General features: G+C 46.3%; 1 protein-coding gene across 1 annotated transcript in view; it reads left to right on the top strand.

Moving 5' to 3' along the window:
- Window positions 1-2,233: 2,233 nt before the first annotated feature.
- si:dkey-178k16.1 (band 4.1-like protein 1) overlaps window positions 2,234-25,143 on the top strand; it is a 32,274-nt gene continuing 9,364 nt past the window's right edge. Inside the window, 11 exon segments of the mRNA XM_067239159.1 lie at window positions 2,234-2,362; window positions 13,224-13,312; window positions 13,566-13,706; window positions 19,564-19,668; window positions 20,556-20,598; window positions 20,783-20,858; window positions 21,199-21,417; window positions 21,940-22,027; window positions 22,370-22,522; window positions 23,442-23,539; window positions 23,933-24,108. Coding sequence (XP_067095260.1) covers window positions 13,241-13,312; window positions 13,566-13,706; window positions 19,564-19,668; window positions 20,556-20,598; window positions 20,783-20,858; window positions 21,199-21,417; window positions 21,940-22,027; window positions 22,370-22,522; window positions 23,442-23,539; window positions 23,933-24,108 — 1,171 coding nt within the window. The 5' untranslated portion in view covers window positions 2,234-2,362; window positions 13,224-13,240.

The following is a 25,143-nucleotide window of genomic DNA, read 5'->3' on the forward strand; positions in this document are numbered from 1 at the left end:
CACTCGCAACTGAGCACTATTTGCAGCAGTGTTACAGCTCTTGTATAATCAAATGTCAATGTATTGTATTTCTGCATAGTGAATCCCTACAAAGGTAATCAATTAGGTAATATGATGACACCGATTACATGTTGTTTTTCTACTGTTAAATACTATTATTATAATGGTTTTCCAAGGCAAATAATTAGAACTTTCAAAACATCAAGACCAACTGTCATTGGTGGTCAGAAAAAGAACAGACTGTGGCAATGCTACAGATGGTACAACATCGCCCCTCTGTGGACGAGGATATATTATATTTCTATCTTTAACCCTTGTGTTATCTTCGGGTCATTCTGACCCATCAGTCATTGTGACCCACCGTCGTATTGCGACAAATTTACCTCATACAAAAACAAAGTGAAGCATTTTCTTTTAACTGTCGGGCTGTCTCAGACCCCCCACATTGGAATGGTTAAAAGAAAATTATTTTTATTTGTTTTTGTATTGGGTAAATTTGGGTAAACACAACGATGGTTCGTTATGAACCTTTGGGTCATGTGACCCGAAGGCAGCACGAGGGTTAAGAGAGTGGAAAAAAAGGAGAGACAATTCCACACAAATTAATGAAAAAAACTTTTAGCATGCTGCACTGCAGTCTTGTCCACTGAGACCGAAGGACATAGAAAAGTAAAAACAGATTTGAGTTTAGATGCATGTTCCAAACAAATCCAATTATCTGTCTCTCAGGAACCACTTTTGACGTACGGAATCATTGGTTGAACTGCTCACTTCTTCCTGCACAACAGCTTTCTCCAAATGCCATAATGCCCTTGAAAGCTCGGATGCTCCGGTGCTTAGATGCTCAGCTGTGCATATGTTTGGAGCAACTAGAGGAGAACCACCGAACCGTGACTGTAATTGATTTCATCTATGCATTTTTGCATTTACACAGTAGAACACCAGAGCACCGAGGCCAAGAAGAGACATTCATTATCCAGGCTTCCTATGAGTCACCTACTGTAGCACACAGCATCCCCCTATTAGGTTTCTGTAACTTACTGTAGCACTGTCGACTACATAGAAGGCCCAGAAAATAACATGTAATTTTAAAGAACCGGTCGGTATATAGCACTCATAACTAGTCACTCAACTAGCACAAATACATCTGCCTTTATACCTAGACGCCAGATTTGATGTTATTTTCACTCATTTTAACACCAGGATTGGTTAATAAGCTTTACAGATCTCATGTTTGTTCCACCATGACCTCGATGTCTTGTAATCCATTGAATCTTTTTCCAGAATAATAGTAGCTACTGGCAAATCTATCCATACATTCCAGAGAATATCAATCAGATTACCCGTTAGCTTTATGCAGAGTGATGAGGATTGATTCACCATTAGGGGATGTCAAGTGTCCATGCATCAAAAGCCTGCATGTGGATTTGTAGCTGTGCTGCACTGACAGGGCCACAGATGAGATCTGCACTGGCATCGGCAGAGGCAGGCCGCTGTATTGTTCTTTATTGCCCGGCTAAGACATCTGGGCTAGGTGAGCTAAATCACCCCGGCAGAGTGATTATGTAAAACCCAGAACTCAGCACACAGAAGGGGTTGACTCAAGTCTAAGTCAATTTGTTACAAGCGGGGGAGTGGCTCTCAGAGACCGGGATGTGAGTAAAAGCCTGTGGCCGTGCCGTAGCAGGATAAATAAATAAACATCGAGAATGTGTCAACAGAACGTGAAAAGGTTGCTTAATAAATAAAGAAGCCAGAAAACAAAAGTTGCCATAGAAAAATCTGAACAATGTCACTTAATCAACACAATTTAGGCAGTTAATGTACCATCTACATTTTTGTCTTTAAATTATATCGTGAAAATGCGAGAAAAGACTCATCTTTCCAATTCACTAATGTGCCATTTAGGTTACTCAACTACCAGTTAAGGACCGGTGTCAATCTGACGTGTAAACTAAAATATTAAGACATCGGCATATTTTCCGAATTACACTTTTTTGCTTCTTTTACACGCACTTTGAATTTACGCGTGATTGATCATCATGTAACCCGGTGCCAGATAGCCCACTCTGACTGACCAAGATGCTCATGTCATAACCGGTAGCTAGCTGTTCACAAACCACGCACGACGCAGGGAGTTCCCTTGAACCGCAAAAAAACGCCCTCCGTCTCTGCCCCTCGCCTATCTCTTCTGCTATTCTCGCCGGTTGATCTTCTCTGCAATACTCCCGGGTTATCTCCCGTGACGGAGAAAAGGAGCTCCGGGGCGGTGGCGGCGTCCGTGTTCCGTTGCTTCGCTGGCCTGTAACCTCAATGGTCCAAATCTGGACTGAAGACTTGACATCCGGACCTGACAGGACAGGTAGCTCGCAGTGTATTGTGTATTTTCGCTTTGTTAATCTGCACGGTCGGCACAGGTAGAGCCAACGCCACCGTTTTACGACTGCTGTGGTCTAAAAATAATGGGCATGACATTGTGGACTACATTTAATTGTTCCGTTTTTAGATGAAAAGCTGTGCTCTAAACCGTGAGCTGACACCTTCCAAAAATACGGTAGCATAGCTTACAGTTTGTATGCCACTGCCAGTTACTAGGATAGAAGGTGTTTATCGCTTGAATTTGTGCAGCTTTCGTTGTTCGTTTGGTGATTGTATGTTGATGCATCTCTTTATATCTTGGTTTCGTTTGGCGATGGACTTGAGTCACAGACATGATTTTTAGGCGCTGCCAACGAAGCAGGTGCAGGTGCAGGTGCAGGGTTTATCAGTGGGCGATTTTGAATGAATTGTACAGTAGGCTACTATTGTCCTACTTCCAGATGACTGTATGGTTTAGAAAATGCTGTTCATGGGTCAGGACCTTCTTTTGTGTCCCTATTAGAGGATTCATTATTCTTACCGCCCATCTGGCGCTCTCAGTAACGAGCTAATTGGAGTCTAAAGAATTGGTGCGGGTGTGGCAAAGGGGACAGGCATGCGCGCGCCGGGAGGTAGAGCATGAATAATCCTGCTGGGCGCACCTAAACGCTACCGAGGAAATTGTTGCACTTCACAAACTCGCGCTAAGGGCTGCTTACGTTCATGAGGTGAGATTGTGTGACAACCAGGCACACTGCAACAATGACTAGCCTGACTATAAGAATATTATGTAATAGCCTACACCTAGCCGTTTTACCTCCAGTCATGCGAGGAAGTTAATGTAGTCATACAGTTGCCTACAGCGTGCTTCTAGTTTGAGGTTTATGGTCATAATTCTTTCAGCGTGTATTGATTATGTTGCCTCATATGGGTTTGTAAAATGTATAGCTTATTGATTACCCCAGGGCATGAATGTGAGTTAAGACTGGATCCTACCCAAACAATACAGAATCGTTGTGATTTCATTTCAAATCAGGAAACTCATTATCGAATTCCGCTTTCTAGATTATTTTCAGACAAGCGAGTATCCTATTATAATCGTTACTAACAGCCTGCTGCTAAAGAAACTAAAAATCCACATGAGTTTACTATCTAGGGTAGCTCTCCACACCTCCACAATCCCCACAGGCCAAAACCTATTTTCTGTGTGTCTTTGTGTGTTTAAAGGTGTGTGTAAAGGTGTGTGTGTGTGTGTCTGTCTGGGATGTGCCTGCTTCTGTATGGGATACCCAGCTTTTCTGACTTCCTCAATGTATTCCACCAAGCATCCTTCCCTTGTTGTGTACATGGATCATGGTAGTAGCTAGCCAGTGTGTCAGTGGAGAATGTCAGTGGTGGGGAAGTGTGTGTGTGTGTTGACTTTCAGCTTTTCTATCCTAATCATCCGACACAACAACTGCACTAGGGGCTTTACCCTCATCTCTTTAGTCTTTAATTGGAGCTTGTTCGACTCCCTCCTCTTTCCTCCATCTCCCTGCTTCTCTTCTCTTCCCTCCTGTTTCGATTTCCTTATGTGTGTTTTGTATTCTGTGCGTAGCCCTCCAAGCTAAACAAGCCAGGCACTTCTCATAAGTCCTCCCTCTCTCCTCACACTTCAATTGGACAGTTGGTCAGCTGGAAATCAAACCATAACAAGTCAGTTGTATTAAGGTACTGAAAACGACATTCTAGCTAGACATTACACTTCAATTCATTCAATGGATGCTTTTACCCCAAAAGACATACAGACAGTGCAAATAGAAGGTATAGCGGGTGATCAAGGATCAGAAGTGGACAGTCCGGTATTTCAGTGATCATGGGACTGATATGTATTTGTCACGTTGAGTAAATGTGTTTGTTCGTCTTTTATCACTGGTAACTGTAACATGCTATCACTCAAGAATTGAAGTGGTGTTTTTTCAGGATTAAGGTAACAATTATGTGTACAGAGTGTGCCTGCAGTTGATGTGTAACCTGCTGTCTGCAATCTGTCATTTGTAAACAACTCTTGAGGGGGAAGATTAAGTTGTGAATTTTGTACAACAACAACAACAAGCTCTACTGCTGGGTTTGTTGATCAAATCAAATTTATTTGTATAGCCCTTTTTACACGCAAGCATGTCACAGAGGGCTTCACATACGCCCATAGAACTGCCCCTCAACCAACCTAAACCCTCAAGGAAGACAAGGAAAAACTCCTAAAAAACTCTCAATATTGTTGGTGTGTGTGTGTGCGCGCATGTGCACGCCCTGCCATGGTAACAGTCAAACAATGCCTCCCCTGACTCCCGTTTCCATCCCTCCTCCTGTATGATCGATTGGTATTAGTTCATTGAGCCTGTGCCAACAGGCAGCACCAGAGCATTTCGTTGAGATGGGTCGTTCACACAGCTGTGTCTTAAACACTTAACTTGACCGCGTAAAACACACACACGCGTCTGCTTTATAGCTCTCTCCAACGACCTGTTATCGAAATGTACATTCTGTTCAAGGCAATCCCCCTTCAAAACAAGAAACATGGCTTCAAGGACTAACAATCCATTTCGCAACCGGCGCAGCAGCAGTCCACAAGCAAAGAGGATGGACTGTGTACTATACTGTGCATCATTTGAGCCTTTGCCGTCAGAAACAGATGACCTCTATCTGAACCCACAGCCTGAGCAGTTAACAGATAATAAACGACTCCAGTCACCACCGTGCCCCTCACCAGGTCAACCCAATTTGTAGGAAACAACCCTTTCAGTGGGTAATCTACTTCTTCGTTAGGAAAAGGCTTTGATGTGAAGGGGCACCGTGGCTGCAGTCCTGTTCTGAGAGTCACAGCGCTCTGCGACGGACTCAGCCTGGCCTGCCTTGTGCCCTGTGACCATCTGAATGGAAGCTGCCACAGACAGCACCCAGTGATAGTTTCTAGAGAGAGAGGGATGGAGGGAGAGAGAGAGGGATGGAGAGAGAGGGAGAGAGAGAGGGATTGAGAGGGAGGGAGGTAGAGAAGAAGAGAGGGAGGGATGGAGGAACAGGGAGGGAGAGAGATGGAGAGGTAGGGAGGTACAGAGAAGAAGAGAGGGAGGGATAGAGGAACAGGGAGGGAGAGAGAGATGGAGACATGTGCGTCAGCCTCCGACAATGTCTCCAGGCTGTTTTCTCAAGTAATTTTCTGATGCGCCTGACAGACCATGTTAGGGTTGGGGTTACCATGGTAACTGCATCCTTAACAAGAGCTGCCTCTTTGTGTTAACTCTCGTTCCCTGGCCTTCCTTCCTTCCCTCCCAACCTCAGCCAGACTGAGTTACAGGGCCAGTGTGCTGTCATTTTCTTGGGTGAAAGTATGTTTTATTTTCTCGTTCCTGTGGGCTCTTGTGCAAATGATTGACTCTCCGAGTGAAGGCCTGCCATTGTGAGGCGTCTGAATTTTTTCGATTTGCTTCATCTGAGTGGCAAGACAGTGACAATAGGGGACCTGAGGGAGTGCCAAATGGAAGGCAGGCGAGAGAGAGAGAGGCAATATAGCAAGGACATTGACTACTACCACACAATCTGTGAGAGAGTGCTCATCCTTGGGTACATGAAGCGTGACTACAACCATTGGGTTCAAGAACAATGCACTCTGGGAGATGTTGTCCAATATGTGGATCATAGGCAAATAACCTTTTACTCTGATACATTGATCGGCCCTTCCTAGTTCTATGCAGTATAGTTCCCTGGAACTACATTTCCCAGGGTGACGGGCTCATTAACATGAAGAATGATGGGATGCGCTGGAATGATTGGTAGGGTTATCACATAGCCGTCCTTGAGATTTTCACAGCTATTGACTGCCAATGCCATCACCTTAAGTCGACAGGTCTTTGTGTCAAACCTTCACTGGATACAGTGCCAGGAGGTTATTTGAGTGTAATAGCTTTCCACCCATGCCTTAATATCATGTAAGAGTAATATGAGTGAGAACTTTTTAACCATTCCCCCCGTGTTCACCTTTTGTTGGATGTGCGGGATTGTTTGGCCTTATTTTGAATTCCCTTGTTTGCTGTCAGAGAGCTGGTAGCTGTTGGCATGCTGAAACGAGGTCTCTTCCAAACTGTACCTGTCTCGGTCTGCATCAGGTCACTGAGCACCATGTAAGGAAGCAGAAACCCCCTCAGAGAGAACATAAAATCGTTACAAATACACAAACCTCCACTGTCCTCCTGCCTCTCACGGGAGGCAGCTTGTAGGGTGCTGAACCAGGCAACACAGCACAGTCCCACCAGGCATGCTCTCAACTGGCTGCCTGGTTGTATTTGCTGTCTGCTGTTTAATGACTGCCTGCTTGTATTTGTTGCCTATTCGTACTGGCTGCCTGCTGTTCCTTGCCACCCATTTCCCCTGCTCAGGGGATGATCGCTCAGCCTCATTGGCTAGGCCCTGATATCATTTGTCTCCTGTTGTGGCGTGACACAAGTCGTAGCCAGCAGACTGCTTGTGCTTGTACAGACTCTGCTCTCTCCAAGACTGCTGAGCGCCAAAGGTTTTCAGCATGCGTGTGTGTGTGCGCATGTGGTTTTCCCTCCAACAAGGACGTCTCACCATTCCTTTCCCTGCCCCCCCCAGCCTCCTAAACCACAGGGGCCGAAGCCAACCTCCACTCAGCACAGATTGATGGACTGGCTGTAAACTCCATTAGAATAAAAGTTCTGATTAATAAAGCTCTGAGTCTGCATGGACTGGCATACTAAGCAGGGAATGTCATTTTTTTTTTGTGGCAGCTCCCTTGATTGGCCAATGTTCAAATTACAGGGTGTGGTTGGACTATAAATGACAAATTCCATTAATGTTTTCAGTTTGTGTGTTACTAGACTGTATTGTGTTGAAGTATGTAGCGCCTGTGATGCTAGTAAACCTTTCGGCAGTTGGGTAGAAGTACCGGTGCGCCATTGTTATAATAAGGCACTCCATGGCATCAGGCATGAGTCATGTCTCTGTACCGCATTAGCCAAAATGCTGCTGCTCTCCAGGGATGGCTGGCCAATCAGGGGCCAGATCAGGGAGTCAGATGGCTGAGCGGTGAGGGAGTCGGGCTAGTAATCTGAAGGTTGCCAGTTCGATTCCCAGCCGTGCAAAATGACGTTGTGTCGTTGGGCAAAGCACTTCACACTACTTGCCTCGGGGGAATGTCCCTGTACTTACTGTAAGTCGCTCTGGATAAGAGCGTCTGCTAAATGACTAAATGGCTAAATGTAAATCAGGAGTCCCTGTGCAATGGCCACTGTGAAGAGCTAGTCACTGCTTGTCAAAGACACCATAGAGATTAACAAGCACCAACAAAAAAAAGAGGGAAAAAAGCAATTTCTGTTCAAACGCCCACTATAGAATGACAAAAGATACTCATTATGAGGATAGTTTTACACAGGGACTGAGAAGGGAAGGGAGGAGATGCCATCAGATTCGAGCGGTGTCCACAACGCCAATCGATTGAAATTGTGTCTCAAAGTACCCTGTAAATTGAAGGGATGCTGTCTGTGGAGAGAGCAGCCTTTTTTCCAGAGCAATAGATTCCTTTCACCTCCATCAGAATCTCAGTTCCTTTCAGGTGGAAATTGAATCGCATTGAAAGGATAAGCCAGGGGTGATTTGGTTGGTCAGAATATCGAGACCCCCAGGAAATGTTTATCTCCAGCACTGCTGTGACACTGCGGGCATAGTCTTTTTGAGCAATTCTGTATAGTCACAACAACAAACTGTTTAGCCAAAGTTTTTTTTTTTTTTTACCGATGAAAAGTCGACGACAAACAGTGTTTGACGACCTGGCGGATCTACCCCGTCTTCCCAGCGTCTTCGCTCTGCTGTGCGACGCTTCAGCACTGCTGTGACACTGCGGGCATAGTCTTTCTGAGCAATTCTGTATAGTCACAACAACAAACCGTTTAGCCAAAGTTTTTTTTTTTTACCGATGAAAAGTCGACGACAAACAGTGTTTGACGACCTGGCGGATCTACCCCCTGTCTTCCCTGCGTCTTCGCTCTGCTGTGCGACGCTTCAGCGCGGCCCATGTTTGATGGATGCCTCCTGCCTGCCCGCCGCGCAGATGAAGGATAGGCCCCGGGATACGGAGACCCGCCCTAGCAACACATCCATTTATGGAGACCTGCAAATTGGCAGGGGCTCTGTGAGGATGGGCCTGGTGAAGACAAACGAGGCCGGCCAGGACCATGACGAATGTTGAATCATAGCCTAAATTCCTCCCAGAATGATCCCCATCATTTCGGTTACCGTATAGGCATTTATCTGCGCGACCTGCCATCGATGAGTGCTGCTATTGTGGCGCTAGTGTCCGTGCCCTGTATCCACAGTTGAGGTGGCTGGGGTCGATGTCTGCTGATAGGGTTTTGCAGCCTGTCATTGATACTGAGATATCTATTCAGCTGGTGCTGGGTGCCAGTTGGAGCCTGGGCAGTGACTGCTATCTCATCTTTGATTCTGGAACAAACCAGAAAGAAAGGTCATTGCAGAGATACAAGGCAGACATGATGATGCTGGGAGCCGTGATGGCGGCTTAGATCTGCAAACTCATAGCGGGGGTTTATGCAACAGTCAAGACGGCAGGGCTTAGATCTGAATTCAGCATATCCCAGCCAAAAATACATCTCCTGACTTTTGAATGTGTTTTTAAGCTTGCTACAGAGACATTTTATAAGATTTCCATTCAGAAGTAAAATGGTTCTTATCTTGTTAAGTGCTTTGTGATAAACATCAATAGGCAAAAGCATATCTCAAGAAAAGGGGAAAAAAAGGATGTAATTGTTTTCTTATCTTTGGTGGCAGTACATTACAAGGCCCCTTCAAGGCTGAAACTGATGTGCAGCTTCAGAGATGCAGAGCCACAGTCCAGCCAGTATCTCATACCAAATTCATTACTACTGAAATAAAGATTGTTAAATTATAACACCACCAATAATTTTTGCATTAAAGCTGATAACAGTAGCAAGTGTGTGTCTGGCATGGCCTTGATGCTAGTTGGCTAATGCAAGTGTGTAGCAGGTGCTAATGCGTTTTAACACAAATCCTATCAAATCATCAGTGAATGAATGGCTGTGGATAAACAATGAGGATGGCTTGCAAAGCCTTCTTGATGTCTCTATTGATATGGTATTGACCTTCAGTTGACGCTGTCTAATCTTATTATAATCACCTGGAGACCCTTTAGCATGATAAGAACCTTTTGTTTGGTTCCCTGTTTACACTTTTCATTTTGAAACGTGTACACACACACACAGTCCTACAAGAGTGTTTAGCAAAGTCCTTATATATTCATATAGTCCTGATAATAATCTCACCAGCATTACTCAAAATGCCAACATGTGTTTTGGGTTTATCCAATATGCCAAGTTGGCACCATTTTGTGGCACCTCATAGCACCATTTTTTACCTAGTTCCAGTGGACTATACGAGATGAAACAGCAGATCTTTCACCTAAGGCACTGAAAACGCCTTGGTGAGAAGTTTTGTTAATGTTTTTGAAACCTGTTTACAAGGGTAAATTAACAGGAACATCTGTTGCAGCGAAGCACAATCAAGTTTGTAGAAATGCTTCAAACGATTGGATTGTTGTTGTTCCAGGACATCGTAGAACTGGGATGTTGACACAATTCCCATAATGCAGCAGGAAACTAAATTATTTCCTACTCTGGTACACATTTCAACAGTTTCTATGTCCAATTACAACCGTTTTTCTTTTTTATACAGAAATAATTTAGAGTTAACGGAAAGTTTTCAAAGATGGAGAGAGAGAGAGTGAGATGATGTTTAATGTCAAGGAGGTTCTTTGAAGACAAGCTGTCAGCGGATCTTTGAGAAGCCTCAGCAGAAAGAGAAAACGAATCTGTCTCTGACAATGATTAGGTACGCCCTGACCAGAACAGCCGCGGATGTCATTTGATTCAGTTGCAACGTGACCCGTATTAGACACCCATTAGCCTTCAAGTCTTCCTGACGTGTTTCAAATAAGCACCTATCCTCCTCAAGTCCACTTCAGATCTTCCTGTGGACGTTTATGATAACTACAGGCTTGGCTTTGTCCCTGGGTTCCACATGAAGCCTGAGAATGGATTTTAGAAAGATGTGACTGACTTTTTAGGGAGATTAATTACGTTGGAGGACACTTGGGCTGGGGCTCCAGCACACTTTGTGACAAGGTGTTGAAATGTGAAAGAACGTCCTTAATGTTTGACGTATAGCTACACATCTGTTCAGTATGGAACTACTTTTACCAATGTAAACTATATTTTTTGTTTAAAAGCTACATGCTCTGTCTGAATTTAACACTTCCATTGAATAAACATGAGGTGGGACAATTGTATAAATAAAACATAGTAGTACTGTGTAGAACTATCTGAATAGGCCACTCTGAGACAAAGAAACAGCATCAAAAATCCCCCTTTGGGCTTTCAGAGCTCATAATAACAAACACAACAGTTTACCAGAATGTTTGGTCGAGCTTCTTCAACCACATGAATGTAAGGTGATACGACCTATTTCATCTTTCAAAATGACCAGCTCCGTGAGAGCCCCCATCAGCACCACTAAGAGAGGGAAGCTGCTGCCAGAGCCTGTTAAACCTTTTTAAGGAGTGAGTTCTAAATATTACCGACGCTTCCACCAGAGTGAGTTATTTTTCCAAAACGGAAGCTAGCTAGCTTTAGTTAGCTTCCGTTACCTAGCAACATAGCATAATACTCGTAGCAATGCTACTACCTGCTAGTGTTACTTGTGAGCCTCCTAATTGTAAATTTTGAAGCCATACTATAGCGTTTGTCATATAGTTTTTGTCTATCGGAAAATAGTCGGTTGGAATGTTCAGAATCACACGTGTGACGGTACTCTGTGGGGCCCGCTTTCGAACGATCACGTATGTGTGACGCTACTCCTTAACGGGTTTAAACCAGCCTTTGATCATCTCTCATTATGCAGATATAGGCGGTATCGTAGAGGGGGAGGGGGCAGAGTATAGCGGGATGACTAGACCTCTCGGAACTGTTAACCCAGAGACACATTCAGACAGCTGGCGGAGGAAAAATGTTAATCTTGGTTTCCTGCTCACGCTCGCGGTGACTCACCACCATGTTGGCCATTGTGTGTTTACAAGTGCGCTGGTAATTATTGAGCTGAATTAAAACACAGCTTTCTTCCCTTTCCAATTAAAGTTGTCCTACACAGTTAACGTTTTCATCCTTTCATCCCAGCACTTGTACCTTTTCTCTAATCCCAATCCTCATTAGACACATCATCCCTTGTTCCTCCCTGTTCTCTTGCAGGGGCTTCTCATTAGCGCTAATCGGTTATTCACGCCAAGAACACCATTGGATCCCATGTAAAACTCTTACCTATTAAAGAACTGCTCAATCGGCGACAGAACCGAAGCACAATTTTCCATGCATTTTATATATCAGTTTGACACAGTACAACAGTTAAACAGCTGAAGCATAGGAAGGCTAGCAGCAGGCCTACCACTTATTTCCCTCTTAATAATAAAGCCATAGTGTAACTGGGACCTTTATCAGTCAGAGAGAATTCATCTTTCTGAACTATATAGTCACATATGAAGATCAAGTCTTTTTAATCAGGGAGGAAAGAGAAGCACTTTTTTTTTCTCGAAAAAAAGTGCAAGAAGTGGTCACCTTCAAATGACAGGCATCATCTGTCTCTCTCTCCCTCTTTTCTCTCTCTCTTTTCTCCCTCACACTTTCTTTCTCTCTCAATCACTCGCTCTCTTTTTCTGTCACTGTACGTTCCTCTGTTTCTTTCCACCGTTCTTTCTCTACCTCTCTGATCTGGAAGATTATGTTCCCTGGGCTATTCACTTCTCTCTCTTTGCCTCTCTACCTGTATCCCTGTTTCTCTCTCTACCTCTCTCCCTCTTTCTCTACTTCCCTCTCGCTCTCTCTCCCTTTCTGCCTCCCTCCCTCTTTCTCCCTCCCTCCCTCCCTCCCTCCCTCCCTCCCTCCCTCCCTCCCTCCCTCCCTCCCTCCCTCCCTCCCTCCCTCCCTCCCTCCCTCCCTCCCTCCCTCCCTCCCTCCCTCCCTCCCTCCCTCCCTCCCTCCCTCCCTCCCTCCCTCCCTCCCTCTCTATCTGCTGTCTTGTGCTGTGCTGCATGGTCTCTGTCTGCTGTAATTGATGCTATCTCTTCTCTGAGCGTGAGAGAGAGGCTCCCGAAGCCAGAACTCTTCATGCAGAGTGGTCCTGTGGGTGGCTGAGCCCTGCTATTACAGCCCCGGACCAATAGGCATGCTCTCTCTCTCACACTCTCTTTCTCATTTTCTCTCTTTTAGTTTTCTCTCTCACACTCTCTTTCTCATTTTCTCTCTTTTAGTTCTCTCTCTCTCTCTCTCTCTCTGCCTCTTACTTTCTTTCTCTCGTTTCCCCTGGTTTTCTCTTTCTTTCTCTGTCTTTTCCTCTCATGTTTTCTCTCTCAGCCCCTCCCTTCCTTCCTTCCTTCCTTCCTCCCTACCTACCTCTTTCCCTCTCTCCTTCTACCTTGCTCTGAATGTCTTGGCTGCACATGTGAAAATCATTTACCGAATGCCGGCTGAGACTAATTGAAGCCACTACACAATAGCTGTCAGTCTTGTAGCTGATTGGATTTGACACTAACCAGTGTCTGTTTTCTGGCCAATAATTGTACAAAATTTGACAGTGATTTAGCACAATCAGTATTTTACAGAGGTGGGGACAGGTGTGACAGTCCAGAGTAGAGTGAGGTGTGTAAGTAAACAGCCAATGGGATGTGGTCTGTTGATAATACTGTGAGGACTGTCAGAAGTGTGTCAACATGTGTTTGTGTATCGTTTCAGGATTGTGAGCCATCACCATGACGACCGAGAAGGTTTTGGCAGGCGAGATAAAGGGCGCCATGGAGGGTGATTCCAGGAGAACCAATCAGGTACGAGCATCCATCATTCTGCGAGCCTCACATCCAATCATTAAGGGAGTATCCGGCATAGAGATTGATATAATCCTTGAGCCTGTTTGGTTCCCTGGGGGTGTTATGCATTATACGTTTCTCTTATACATTCGAGCAACTCGCACTCAACATCCAATGAGTGAAGAAAATTCATTCAACATTCAAACTGTAAAAAAAAACCCCATCACATTTGAAACTGTGCCACTTTTATCCAAAGGATGATGTCACTAAGGTGTCAGATGACATGGATGACAGCTCAGACAAGACGCCCAGCAAATCCTCCAAGTCGCCTCAGAAGACAACCAGGAGACCCAAGACTGTGCCCGTCAGAGTGACCCTGCTGGACGGGTCAGATTACGACTGTGGAATGGAGGTACGTACTGCGTCCTGGCTCTTGCAGTGAAGGTTCTCTAGACCAGTGGTTCTTATCCCTGCCCTCAGGGAACCCCTGTCCTGCATGTTTTAGATGTTTCCCTGCTCCAACACACCTGATTCAAATGCATGTTCGTTACCAGGCTTCTACAGAGCTATATAACGACCCATTTATTTGAATCAGGTGTGTTGGAGGAGGGAAACATCTAAAACATGTAGGACAGGGTTCCACGAGGACAGGGTTAAGAACCACTGTTCTAGATTATTCCAACTGGGAGAGGGGAAGCCAAGCTGGGGCCAGGTGTACTGTTAAAAGGACCACTTACAGTAAACATTGTTGTCTGTAGTTTTCTTCACTGCAGTGAAGAAAACTACTCCTCCCCCATCCCGGACTGTGAGGAAGATGATGATCCGACACTTTCACGATCTTTTAATGCTGTGTACTCTGTTAGGGATTAGGTTTTGTGTTTGGGATACTTTGAGGAAGCTGGCTGTTAAAGGACTATAATCCATCCCAGCACTTACATGAGGTCTCTCTTGGAATTTAATTTGAACACATCTGAAGAGTGGTTGATTTGTTTGTCTCCTGTGTTTCACCCATGTCTGCACAGCCTGCGAATTAGAAACCCGGTGAAATCATTAGACTTAATTGCTGTCTATCTACAATGACATTAAAGTGACTACAGAGATAGAAAAATACAATGAGAGATTAGTGCCACCCGCTGCAGCACTGTACGGCCTCATTATGAAGAAACATCCTGTGGGAATTTCGCTTTCCATTCACGATATGTGTGTTCCAAGAACTGGATCAAGTTAACGTTTGAAAACACTGATGTCCTTGGGTTCGCTTGATTCGTGTTACCCACAAAGCCAGCAAATCAATCCAGCTAGTGTCAACCGTGAAGCAGCGTCAAACGCACCGCTTGTAAATAATTTAAAACACTCTCTAGGTCTAATCGATTTTTTGTAACAGGGACAGTTCTGTTGTGTTCTATATTTTGATGTAAAAAAATATAGCGTGTTTACCGCAGTTTAAATATCTTCCGTAAGCAGTTCCGCTTTGAACCGGTCTTTCTGTGCTGCGTGCTTGAAATTCATCCCCTGTCGTCCCTGGAGGAGGGGCAAGGAGGAGGCCCTTTCAGGAGATTGCTTACAGCCCTGCCATATCAATGGAGCGGTTGAGTCAGCAGTACGAGCCCTCAGTGGGCCTCCCAGTCATGCTACGCACGCTACTGACTCAGGGAAACATGCTCTCTGCTCTCCTCCTCCAGGGGGGAGAGGCAGTTTAAACGGTTAGTGGGGTGAGGGTGAGGGGTGGGGTGAGGGGTGAGGGGTGGAGCAGAGGGGTGGGGGTGAGGGGTGCGGTGTGGGGTGAGGGGTGGGGTGAAGGTTGGGGGTGAGGGGTGGGGCAGAGGGGTGGGGTGGGGGTGAGGGGTGGGGCAGAGGTGTGGGGTGAGGGGTGGGGTGAAGGTTGGGGGTGAGGGGTGGGGGTGAGGGGTGGGGTGAGGGGTGAGGTGTGGGGTGAGGGATGGGGTGAGGTGTGGGGTGAGGTGTGGGGTGGGGTGTGGGGTGAGGTGTGGGGTGAGGGATGGGGTGAGGTGTGGGGTGAGGTGTGGGGTGAGGGATGGGGTGAGGTGTGGGGTGAGGTGTGGGGTGGGGTGTGGGGTGAGGTGTGGGGTGAGGTGTACTTGCGTCGGTTGCAACTGGGGGGATATCACTTTTCACGTCTTAAAAGCTCAAAAAACAATAACAAAATAAATCCTTCCACTATGCAATACCCTCAAATGCAACTTTCGTTTTATACCCAACTGCTCTTGCGTAACCCCCATCAACACTTGGAACTTGAGTCCCAATGTTACAGTAATAGCTTACATAAAACCACAATAGACATTCTCAAACCGGTATATTATCCATTAGGGGTAGGGCTCAGCGATATATCGAATATTAGCAATAATATTGCAATAATTTTGACGACAATGTAAAATTTGAAAATATCGTGAATATCAAATATTTACCCCAAAAATATTCTGGTCCTTGTGTTGCTTGTGTTTTAAGATCACCGTCTGGCTCCTCTGTGTTCACACACACACACACACACACACACACAAACAGACACACACACACACACATAGACACACACTCACCGTTTGTGCACATGCGCACAAACTGAAAATTGCACGCGCACAGGCACTCTCTTTTTGCTCTCTTTATGTCCTGTCACATAAGGACCTCTGCATGAATTGTTCCATGTCAGGTCCATTTTGTCAAGTTGCAAGTACCAAGTTATGGCAACTGCTTAAATTTGCACTAGACATTTTGTACTTTGTAACAATAGCTGTTCTATCTAAATTGTTTTTGTTGTTTTCTAATGGGGGCAAAAGTAAATCCATGTTTTTTTTATTATTTAAATGCAAATGCAAACATATCGATATATATCGTAAAATATGTATATATATAGTTTTATATATCGCCCAGCCCTAACTAGGGGTGTGCAATACTGCAGAATTTGGTATCGGATCCGATACCAAGTAAATACAGGGCCAGTATTGCCAATACCAATACCGATACTTTTTACCTAGAAAATCAGCTTATCTACTTTCGTTTAGGGGAAAGCAATGCCCCATAATTTATTAAGTGAATGCATCATCAAAATGCAAATTTGAATGAAAATTTAAAATGTGAATGTTCATGATCGTTGAATGATTTTGTGATTCAACCTTTAATCAATTGATCAGGATTATGATCATAATAAAACACAGGACAAAGAGAACCCCCCCCCCCCCCCCCCCCCCTCGTGACAAAAGGGAGTCAGGTGGCTGAGCGGTTAGGGAATCGGGCTAGTAATCCGAAGGTTGCGAGTTCGATTCCCGGACGTGCCAAATGATGTTGTGTCCTTGGGCAAGGCACTTCACCCTACTTGCCTCGGGGGGAATGTCCCTGTACTTACTGTAAGTCACTCTGGATAAGAGAGTCTGCTAAATGACTAAATGTAAAGTCTAGGTGTGGCGTGAGAGCGTGTGAACAGGCTGAAATGCGTGTGTCTCACGGTCAATGCGTCAGGCTTGAGAACCCTGAATATAGGTTGTGACAGATTTGCCGTTTTCAAGATGAAACCCTGTCACACAGTCATATCCCTGCCTACAGTAAATGTTTTTTTCCTCAAAGAAACATTCTCAAGTCGTTTGAATTATGCTGTGGCTAATGAACTGCCTTAACGTGTAGTAGCAATCAGACAGGAGCCAGGGAAATAAAGGAGCGTGGCTCCTTTAAGGGCGGAGAGATGGGCTCAGGCAAGACGGGAGGTGAGGGGGAGCTTACAACAGACAGTGGGACTTAACACTATGGATCATGTTGGTGTCGGCATGGTAACCCTGGCCGCTGCTAAAGGTGACGGAGTGTGGAGTGAGGCCGGTGGTGGAGATCTTGTTGTCGATGCCGGCTTGACCTCACCTCGTTCCTGCACAGCCCCGTCATCACCACGGTGACCTCCATGCAGAGTCTATGCAACACTGACCCACCCCTAACCTCCTCCCCTTTCCTCCCTCACACCCTCTGTTCTGGCATCAGAGACATTAAGCCAGGATGGGAAATCCATATAGCTGATATATGGCTGCTCTTACTGTAGGTGCAACCAGGGAGAACATATAGTATGGGGGAAGGGAGGGAGGGATGGATGGAAGGGAAGGAGTTAGTGTGTGTGTGTGTGTGTTGGTATGTGAGTATATGTATGCTTGTGCGTGTGTGTGTGTTTATTAAAATGCACCTACTGCATGTGGGAGATAAAATAAACCACGGTGTTGTACAGATTAAAATTCCCAAATGTCCATTAGTGTAATTGCATTAATGATGTGGAATGCCCAGCCGTGCTGTAATGATCTACACCAGTCAGGCAGTAGTCCACATCTTCTGGAAGTTGGGATTGATGTTCTAGCTCTTAACATCGCATGTACTGATGGAGCACAGCGCATTGTTTAATCTGTGACCTCAAGCCGCACAAACGCGACAGGAAATCTGTGTCTCTCGTACTGCATCTCCCTACTGCACTGTCTCCAAGCTCACCCTCTGATGAACATTACTGCGCATACAAACACACACACCTTGATAGTGAATATTAGCGGCTTAATGTTTTTGGCTGATCTTACCTTCCTCCTGTCTCACCAGAGCGAACAGTTGAACTGATTTGATCCATAATTAATTACAGTTATACCATAAATAAGAAAATACCTGTCTGTATCAAATAAACCCAGTTGAAGAGGCATCCTTTTCGTTTGAAGTTCTTTGTTTTTAGCCTCACTTTGAAGCAGCTGACAGCCAGGGAGAAGGCTTTAATATGACCAGCTTCTCACTCTTACACCCTCCTGTGATTTGCTGTGTATCTATGTTCAATACTGACACATCCTCTTCAACTGTCTGTGAGTCTGCATACACACACACACACTGTCTGCTAGTCTGTGCACACACACACACGCACACACACACACACAAACACACAGTCTCCTTTCATCTTGTTTGCATGGTTCATGCAATCTTCAAAATAGATTTCTAGGATTACTGCAAATGGCTCCTTAAACAATCAGAGAATAGAACTAGTGTATCAGAAATGTGATTGGACCCGGTTTGAAACGACGGGGAAATCTCATCACCAGAGCTGGATTGGCTGCAACGCTTGGCAGACCACCTCAAATGTGTGTTGCAATTTCATTTGACGAGGAAAATCGAATATGTTTCCAACATTTCACCACGTTTAGTTCTGTTTTGCTACCGTCTCCGACACATCTCCTGGCTAATGTTTTGCACTGGTATTTTTTGGATTAAAGTAAATTGTCATGTTTAATTAATGAACTGCCTAATTAATGCTTTTCATTTCGGCTCGTAATGGCTGGCTACTGTACGGCTTTCTTAAACAAGATCGGAACAAAGCTCTGTGCCCTCACCACACTAGAGCACACACACACACACACACACACACACACACACACACACAGGGACAGACACACACACAAAGAGAAAGGCCCTATTACTTCTGTTTCCATGGTAACAGCTGCTGGGTAGCTCTGTCGCCGTAGGAGCCAGGTTCCCCCGGGAGACGAGTATGGTGCGCGTGCGTGTGTGTGTGTATAGACAGCATCTGCCAAGGCTGCATCTGAATCCCACTGAGTTGACTGTGGAAGCCCTGAAGGGTTGAGGATAAGGTGTGGTCCTCTGAAACGATTCCAGTTCTCTCCCTTATATAGACATATGGAGGCCCAGGACCCTCCCACACTCCTCAGGGAGGAAAGCCTATTGGGCCATGAAAGCGTCTCTCAGCCAATGGAAGGGCGGGGTTTCTGTTTTGTGGTAGCGTTACAGTGCTGAGAGAGGTTTTATGAGAGAGGCGGAAAGGAGATATGATGCCGTGAAGCATGAACACATCTGCATGGTCTCCTCCGGCGCTCAAGCAGTCATTAATGTAATCTGTCACATTCTGCCGACGCTTTAATGGAGCCTCGTAGCTGTTGCACGATGAAACCTGAGACTGTGGTGAAATGAGAGACTGTTGCTTTGCATTTGTTTCACTTAAATGCTCTGTTTCATGGGTTCTGTTCCCTGGTGACTTCTGTTAGAAGTCATGACAACCAGATGAGTGAAAAACATCGCTTGGATTTGATTGCTACTGCGTTGTTGTTTGGTCCCATCAGTGGTATGATGTGAGCTCAGTTGGTAGCTGAAATTATCAATAACATCTTAAGCATTTTGGATCGTATCATGAGATATGACGACTTGCTTTCCTAAATGGGGCAAATCACAGCAACCGTACAGCTTTCTTTAAAATGTGCGTGTGTGTTTGTGCGTGTGTGCGTGCGTGTGTGCCTTTGCAGAAGTTCGCCCGAGGCCAGGCCCTGCTTGACATGGTGTGCGGCCATCTGAACTTACTGGAGCGGGACTACTTTGGGCTCTCTTTCTACGACACAGACAACACCAAGGTCAGATCCCTCCGCCCGCCGCCGCAGACAGACCAGATCAAATCACCGCTCTCAGTCTCCCTCCACATCACTGAGAATCATCAATACTCCATTAGAATCATCCCTGGTATATACATGTACAGTGTTTTAAGCAAGCCCTCGCAGTCAGTAACGATGAAGTTATGTGCAGCGTTGCTGAACAATTATTGAAAACCAGAGGGAAACTGAAACTCGGCTCCAGCTCTTGCTGTAATCTTTAATTTAACGATCGCTTCAGAGATAAAATAATATTCAAGCTGCATCTGAAGGAGCAATCAGTTCCATCAGTAATACCTTTCATCAACCAACAACAAAGGAGTTGGGATAAGAACTGAAGTTGTTAATGAGCCGTCGAGACAAAAGAGAAAAATCATTAGGAGGTACAATAGGATCTCGCTGAAAGTCTCAACCAAAGCCTGAGGTAGAATGACTCTTGGAGGTCACAGGAAGTGATACTGTGAGTACTGGTTGCCCTTTTAACAGGCAATTGGTGTGGTCTTCCCAGTGGTCACTCCCAGTGTGGGAGAGACACAGAGAAGGTTGCCCTTTGAATTGTGATTAAATGTGATTTGCCCTTTTCAAAGTACTGCATGGTTGGTGTCGCCGTGCACTGGAACCGTCTCTCTGAAGACTCCAGTGACATTAAACCATGCACACTGGGCTTAACTGCCGTTTATTCCTCTCTGTCATGAAAACATAAAAGCAATGACACCACTTATGGAAGAATTTCTTTCATTTCGATCTCTGTAAGTATATTTTTGACCTCAAAAGATATGGTGGCTCCGCGGCCTGTGAGAGAGGGAGCCGACTGCAGTGTTCCTCTTCGTCCTCTCTGAGGGTTCTTCTCCTTCATGTGTCGTCTCTTTCAGAATTGGCTGGACCCTTCAAAGGAGATCAAGAAGCAGATACGAAGTGAGTGTACGAGTGCATTCTACCCTACCTTACACCCTACCTTACACCCTACCTTACACCCTACCGACCTAATACACACACACAGACGCACACACAGACGCACACACACACGCACTCACACGCACGCACACACACGCACACTCACACTCATACTAAATGCACACTGTCTGATGTTTGTCCACAGTAGGCTCGTGGCACTTTGGTTTTGCCGTCAAGTTTTACCCCCCCGACCCGTCCATACTGATAGAAGACATCACCAGGTGGGTGCCTGTGACATGTGCCAGGTGTGTACGTGCCTGTGATGGCATGTGCCGCGTGCTGACCCATGAGCGTGCGCATACTTATGAATAATTATGTTATAAAAAGAAAATATAGAATAGAAGTATGCAGTGGCATAACGACATCTCCGACGTTGATAACAAACCAAACCGTTTCAGAATCGGTTGAAAATTGAGCAAGTTATGGTCATTTAAAAAGTTCATGTAGATTCAACACAATGTTATGGGTGAGCGAGTTGACTGTAGCAAGATGGCCGCCACGTGCAGACGTTCTAGACTCCGCCGTAAGACATCTAGTGTTTATATATATCTATGTGGACAGGTACTACCTGTGTCTGCAGCTGAGGGATGACATCCTGTCGGGCCGGCTGCCCTGCTCCTTCGTCACCCACGCCCTGCTGGGCTCCTACAGCGTGCAGGCCGAGCTGGGGGACTACGAGCCGGACGAGCACGGCCCCGACTACGTCAACGACTTCCGCTTCGCCCCCAATCAGACCCGCGAGCTGGAGGAGAGGGTGATGGAGCTGCATCGCCAACACAGGTGAGAGGGGGGGGGGGGGGGGGGGGCAGGTTTGGAGTGTGAGGTGGGGGGAGTTGTGAGGTGGGAGGGTGGTGGAGGGGGAAGTTGTGAGGAGGTGGGAGGGGTGGAGAGGGGGTGGTATTGGGGTGGAGTTGGGTGAGGCGGAGGGGTGTGACTTGGGGGGCGTTGTGAGGGGAGGAGTAGGGGTGGTAGGGGGGTGGACTAGGGGGAGGGGTGTGAGGTGGGGGGCGTGATGATGTTGGCTGTGGGTCTGGACTGCAAGTCTAACTACTCTGTTGTCACGGTTCTTGTTGTGATTTCAGTAGTTTTTACTTTTGGTTATGTTTTTTGGGGGGTTAAAGCTAGCTAGAGATTGTAATCTCAGCCTTTATCTCAACTACTTGAGCTGTACTGAATCATCCGTGTCCTACAGTTTCATTGTCTCACTAATCCCTGATATCTGTACCTGTCCAGTCCTAGTGTCTGACGCTACAGCTTCTATGAGATACCTGACTGTAATCTCTACTGTATGTCGTGGCCTAGGGGCATGAGCCCAGCTGAAGCGGAGGTGAACTTCCTGGAAAATGCCAAGAAGCTGTCGATGTACGGAGTGGACCTCCATCATGCCAAGGTACGGCCAAGCCCTCTGGAGCCCACCTGCCGACCCCACTCTGCCCTCTGCTCTGACTCGGACACATACTGTAGGACTACATGATTAAACATAGACAGGATTGACCACATTTGTATAAAATAAGATAATCCTTGGATTATATTGGATATAATATTGGATTTAACATACAGTATCGACCAAATACGTACACGATTAAACATCTGCAAGATTGTCCAAAGATTTACACGGTTGAGAAAATGATAGTAAATCATTGAGCGGATGTCTACTGGATTGACTCTCCCCTCTCCCCTCGTTAGCTTCACACAAACCCTTCTCTCCCCCGCGCTGCTCTCTGATTGGCAGGATTCGGAGGGCATCGACATCATGCTTGGCGTGAGCGCCAACGGGCTGCTGGTGTACCGCGACCGCCTGCGGATCAACCGCTTCGCATGGCCCAAGATCCTGAAGATCTCCTACAAGAGGAGCAACTTCTACATCAAGATCCGACCAGGAGAGGTGGACCAGACAGTAACGTTGCTCTTCACACATGTTGTTTTCTACCTGGCCTCACTCTGTTACACCACACACACACACACACCTTGTCTCAGCACGTCACGACAGCCAGACTGACAATAACATTTGAAAATCGTTCAAAGATTTTATCATCATAAATGTTAAAGATTTTTTATAAAGGTCTTTACTTGAAGATGTGTTTGTTTTGGACTGTTAGAAAACGTTCAACCACAGCCGTCTGTGTTTCTGCTCCAAACACTGTCGTGACTTGTTGTGCGAAGCTGTGCATACACATATGAGTTTACTTGGCTCACTGCAGAGGAAATCAACACTTTGATGCTCTGTTATTTATAGAAGTCCTGATACTATTCTTACAGATGAGGCAGATGTGTTTTTGTGCTTACGGAGAAGAGAAGGGGAAGTCTTAGTCTGTGCTGACTTCAAAGCATGGTGGGCTGGGTGTAAAGATTTTCTTTCATGGTGTTTTTCTTTACTCAATTGACGTCAAGTTAGCGCCTCTCTCTCGGCCCGCTCTGGTTTCCAGCTCTTAAAGCGATTACGCGCCTCCGGTCCTCCTCTGTTCCCTGTCCGTCAGACGGCTGGCGTGCATGCTAATCTGACGCTAACATCTCCATATTGGATAGCGGAGATCTCCACTGCCTGTTCCTACCACTGTTAGGAACGGCAGGAGAGAGCAGCCAGCCAACATGCTAGTCTGCAGTGTTGATCAGGGACGGCTGTATTTCTACCTCCCTCGCCAGACAGCAGTGCTGATGTCAGCCGTTCAGAGTAAACATACTGTAATTCACCAAGCAGGCCTCCACTTCTCCCTGCACTCCCTCCTTTTACTCCTCCTTTCTCCTCCGTGTCTTCACTCCATCCTTCACTCCCCTCCTCCTCCTCTTGCTCCGTGACCCCTCAGTATGAACAGTTTGAGAGCACCATTGGCTTCAAGCTACCCAACCACCGGGCTTCTAAACGCCTGTGGAAGGTCTGCATAGAGCACCACACCTTCTTCAGGTAGGGAGACACACACACATACACACACATACACACACACACACATTCCTAAACGCACACTAGTGCACGAATACACACACTCGCACACATACACCTACATGTACTCATGCACACATACACCCACGCGCATACTCACACGTTCGCGCGCACACACAGGTACTCGCACAATCACACACACACACACCAAAGCCTTGCACACCACGCATGGGACAGTGCACGCTCCACTACACTGCAATGCTCAGCATCTCCTTCTACCTCAGTCCACTCCCCCCCCCCCCAAAGAGGTCACTTTACACACACACACACACACACACACACCCACACACACACACTGCACAGCACCTTGTATGTGTGGCGGCAGCCATTTTTATGTAAAACGAGCCTCTCCCATAGGCTGGTGTCCCCTGAGCCTCCTCCCAAAGGCTTCCTGGTAATTGGCTCCAAGTTCCGCTACAGTGGGCGGACCCAGGCCCAGACTCGCCAGGCCAGCGTTCTGATCGATCGGCCCGCCCCCCAGTTCGAACGCTCGGTCAGCAAGAGGCACCTGCTGCCTCGCAGCGTGGACGAAGGTGAGGGCCCTGGTGGAGCAGGTCTCAGGGCTGTGTGTGTCGCAGAGAGAGCTGTGGCTCCCATCCCTGGTCCTCAGGGACCCCCCCCCCCCCTGCATGGGTCCCTTTTCCAGCACACCTGATTCAAACGAAGGGTCGTTACCAGCTAATGAACATTCGTTTTACTCATGTGTGTTGGAGCAGGGAAACATCTAAAGCAGGGGGGGGGGACAACCCTGGTCCTCGAGAGCCACTGTCCTGCATGTTTTAGATGTTTCCCTGCTCCAGCACACCTGTTTCAAATAAATGGGTTGTTATCCAGCTCTGTGGAAGCCGGGTAATGACCATTCATTTGAATCAGGTGTGCTGGAGCAGGGAAACATCTCAAACATGCAGGACAGTGGCTCTCGAGGACCAGGGTTGTCCCCCCCCCTGAAGCGTGCAGGGCAGAGGGTACCTGAGGGGACCAGGGTTGAGAGCCACTGGCGTTAGTAGGACAGATGTCACATCGCTTCTTCAGAATCAGAATCAGAATGGGATTTATTCGCCATGAAAGTTTGCACAGACAAGGAATTTGCTTTGGCAGGAAGGTGCATACAATAAACATATACCTAAAATTTAAATATGTGGACTATCTATACTAAGGGTACATAAACTAGCAGTACTAAGTGGGATTAGAATAGAATTAAATATACAATAAAATAAAATATAAGTTGCCGTAAATTACAATATAAAAATACAAAAATACAAATATTACAAAAAATACAAATGTACAAGATACCATTATTGTAATGCAGTGCAAAAAACTGTGTGTTTTAAGCAAGAAGTCATTAGAGTCAGTGTGGTCCCTTGGCCTTGTTGAAGAGGCCAACAGCGGAAGGGAAGAAACTGTTTTTGTGGCGTGAGGTATTGGTCCTGATGGACCGCAGCCTTCTGCCGGAGGGGAGTGACTGAAACAGGGAGTGTCCAGGGTGGGAGGAGTCGGCCACAATCTTCCTCGCTCGCCTCAGGGTCCTCGAGGTGTGCAGGTCCTCGAGGGTAGGCAGATTGCAGCCA

The sequence above is a fragment of the Osmerus mordax genome, chromosome 7 (assembly GCF_038355195.1).
Source record: "Osmerus mordax isolate fOsmMor3 chromosome 7, fOsmMor3.pri, whole genome shotgun sequence".
NCBI lineage: Eukaryota > Metazoa > Chordata > Actinopteri > Osmeriformes > Osmeridae > Osmerus > Osmerus mordax.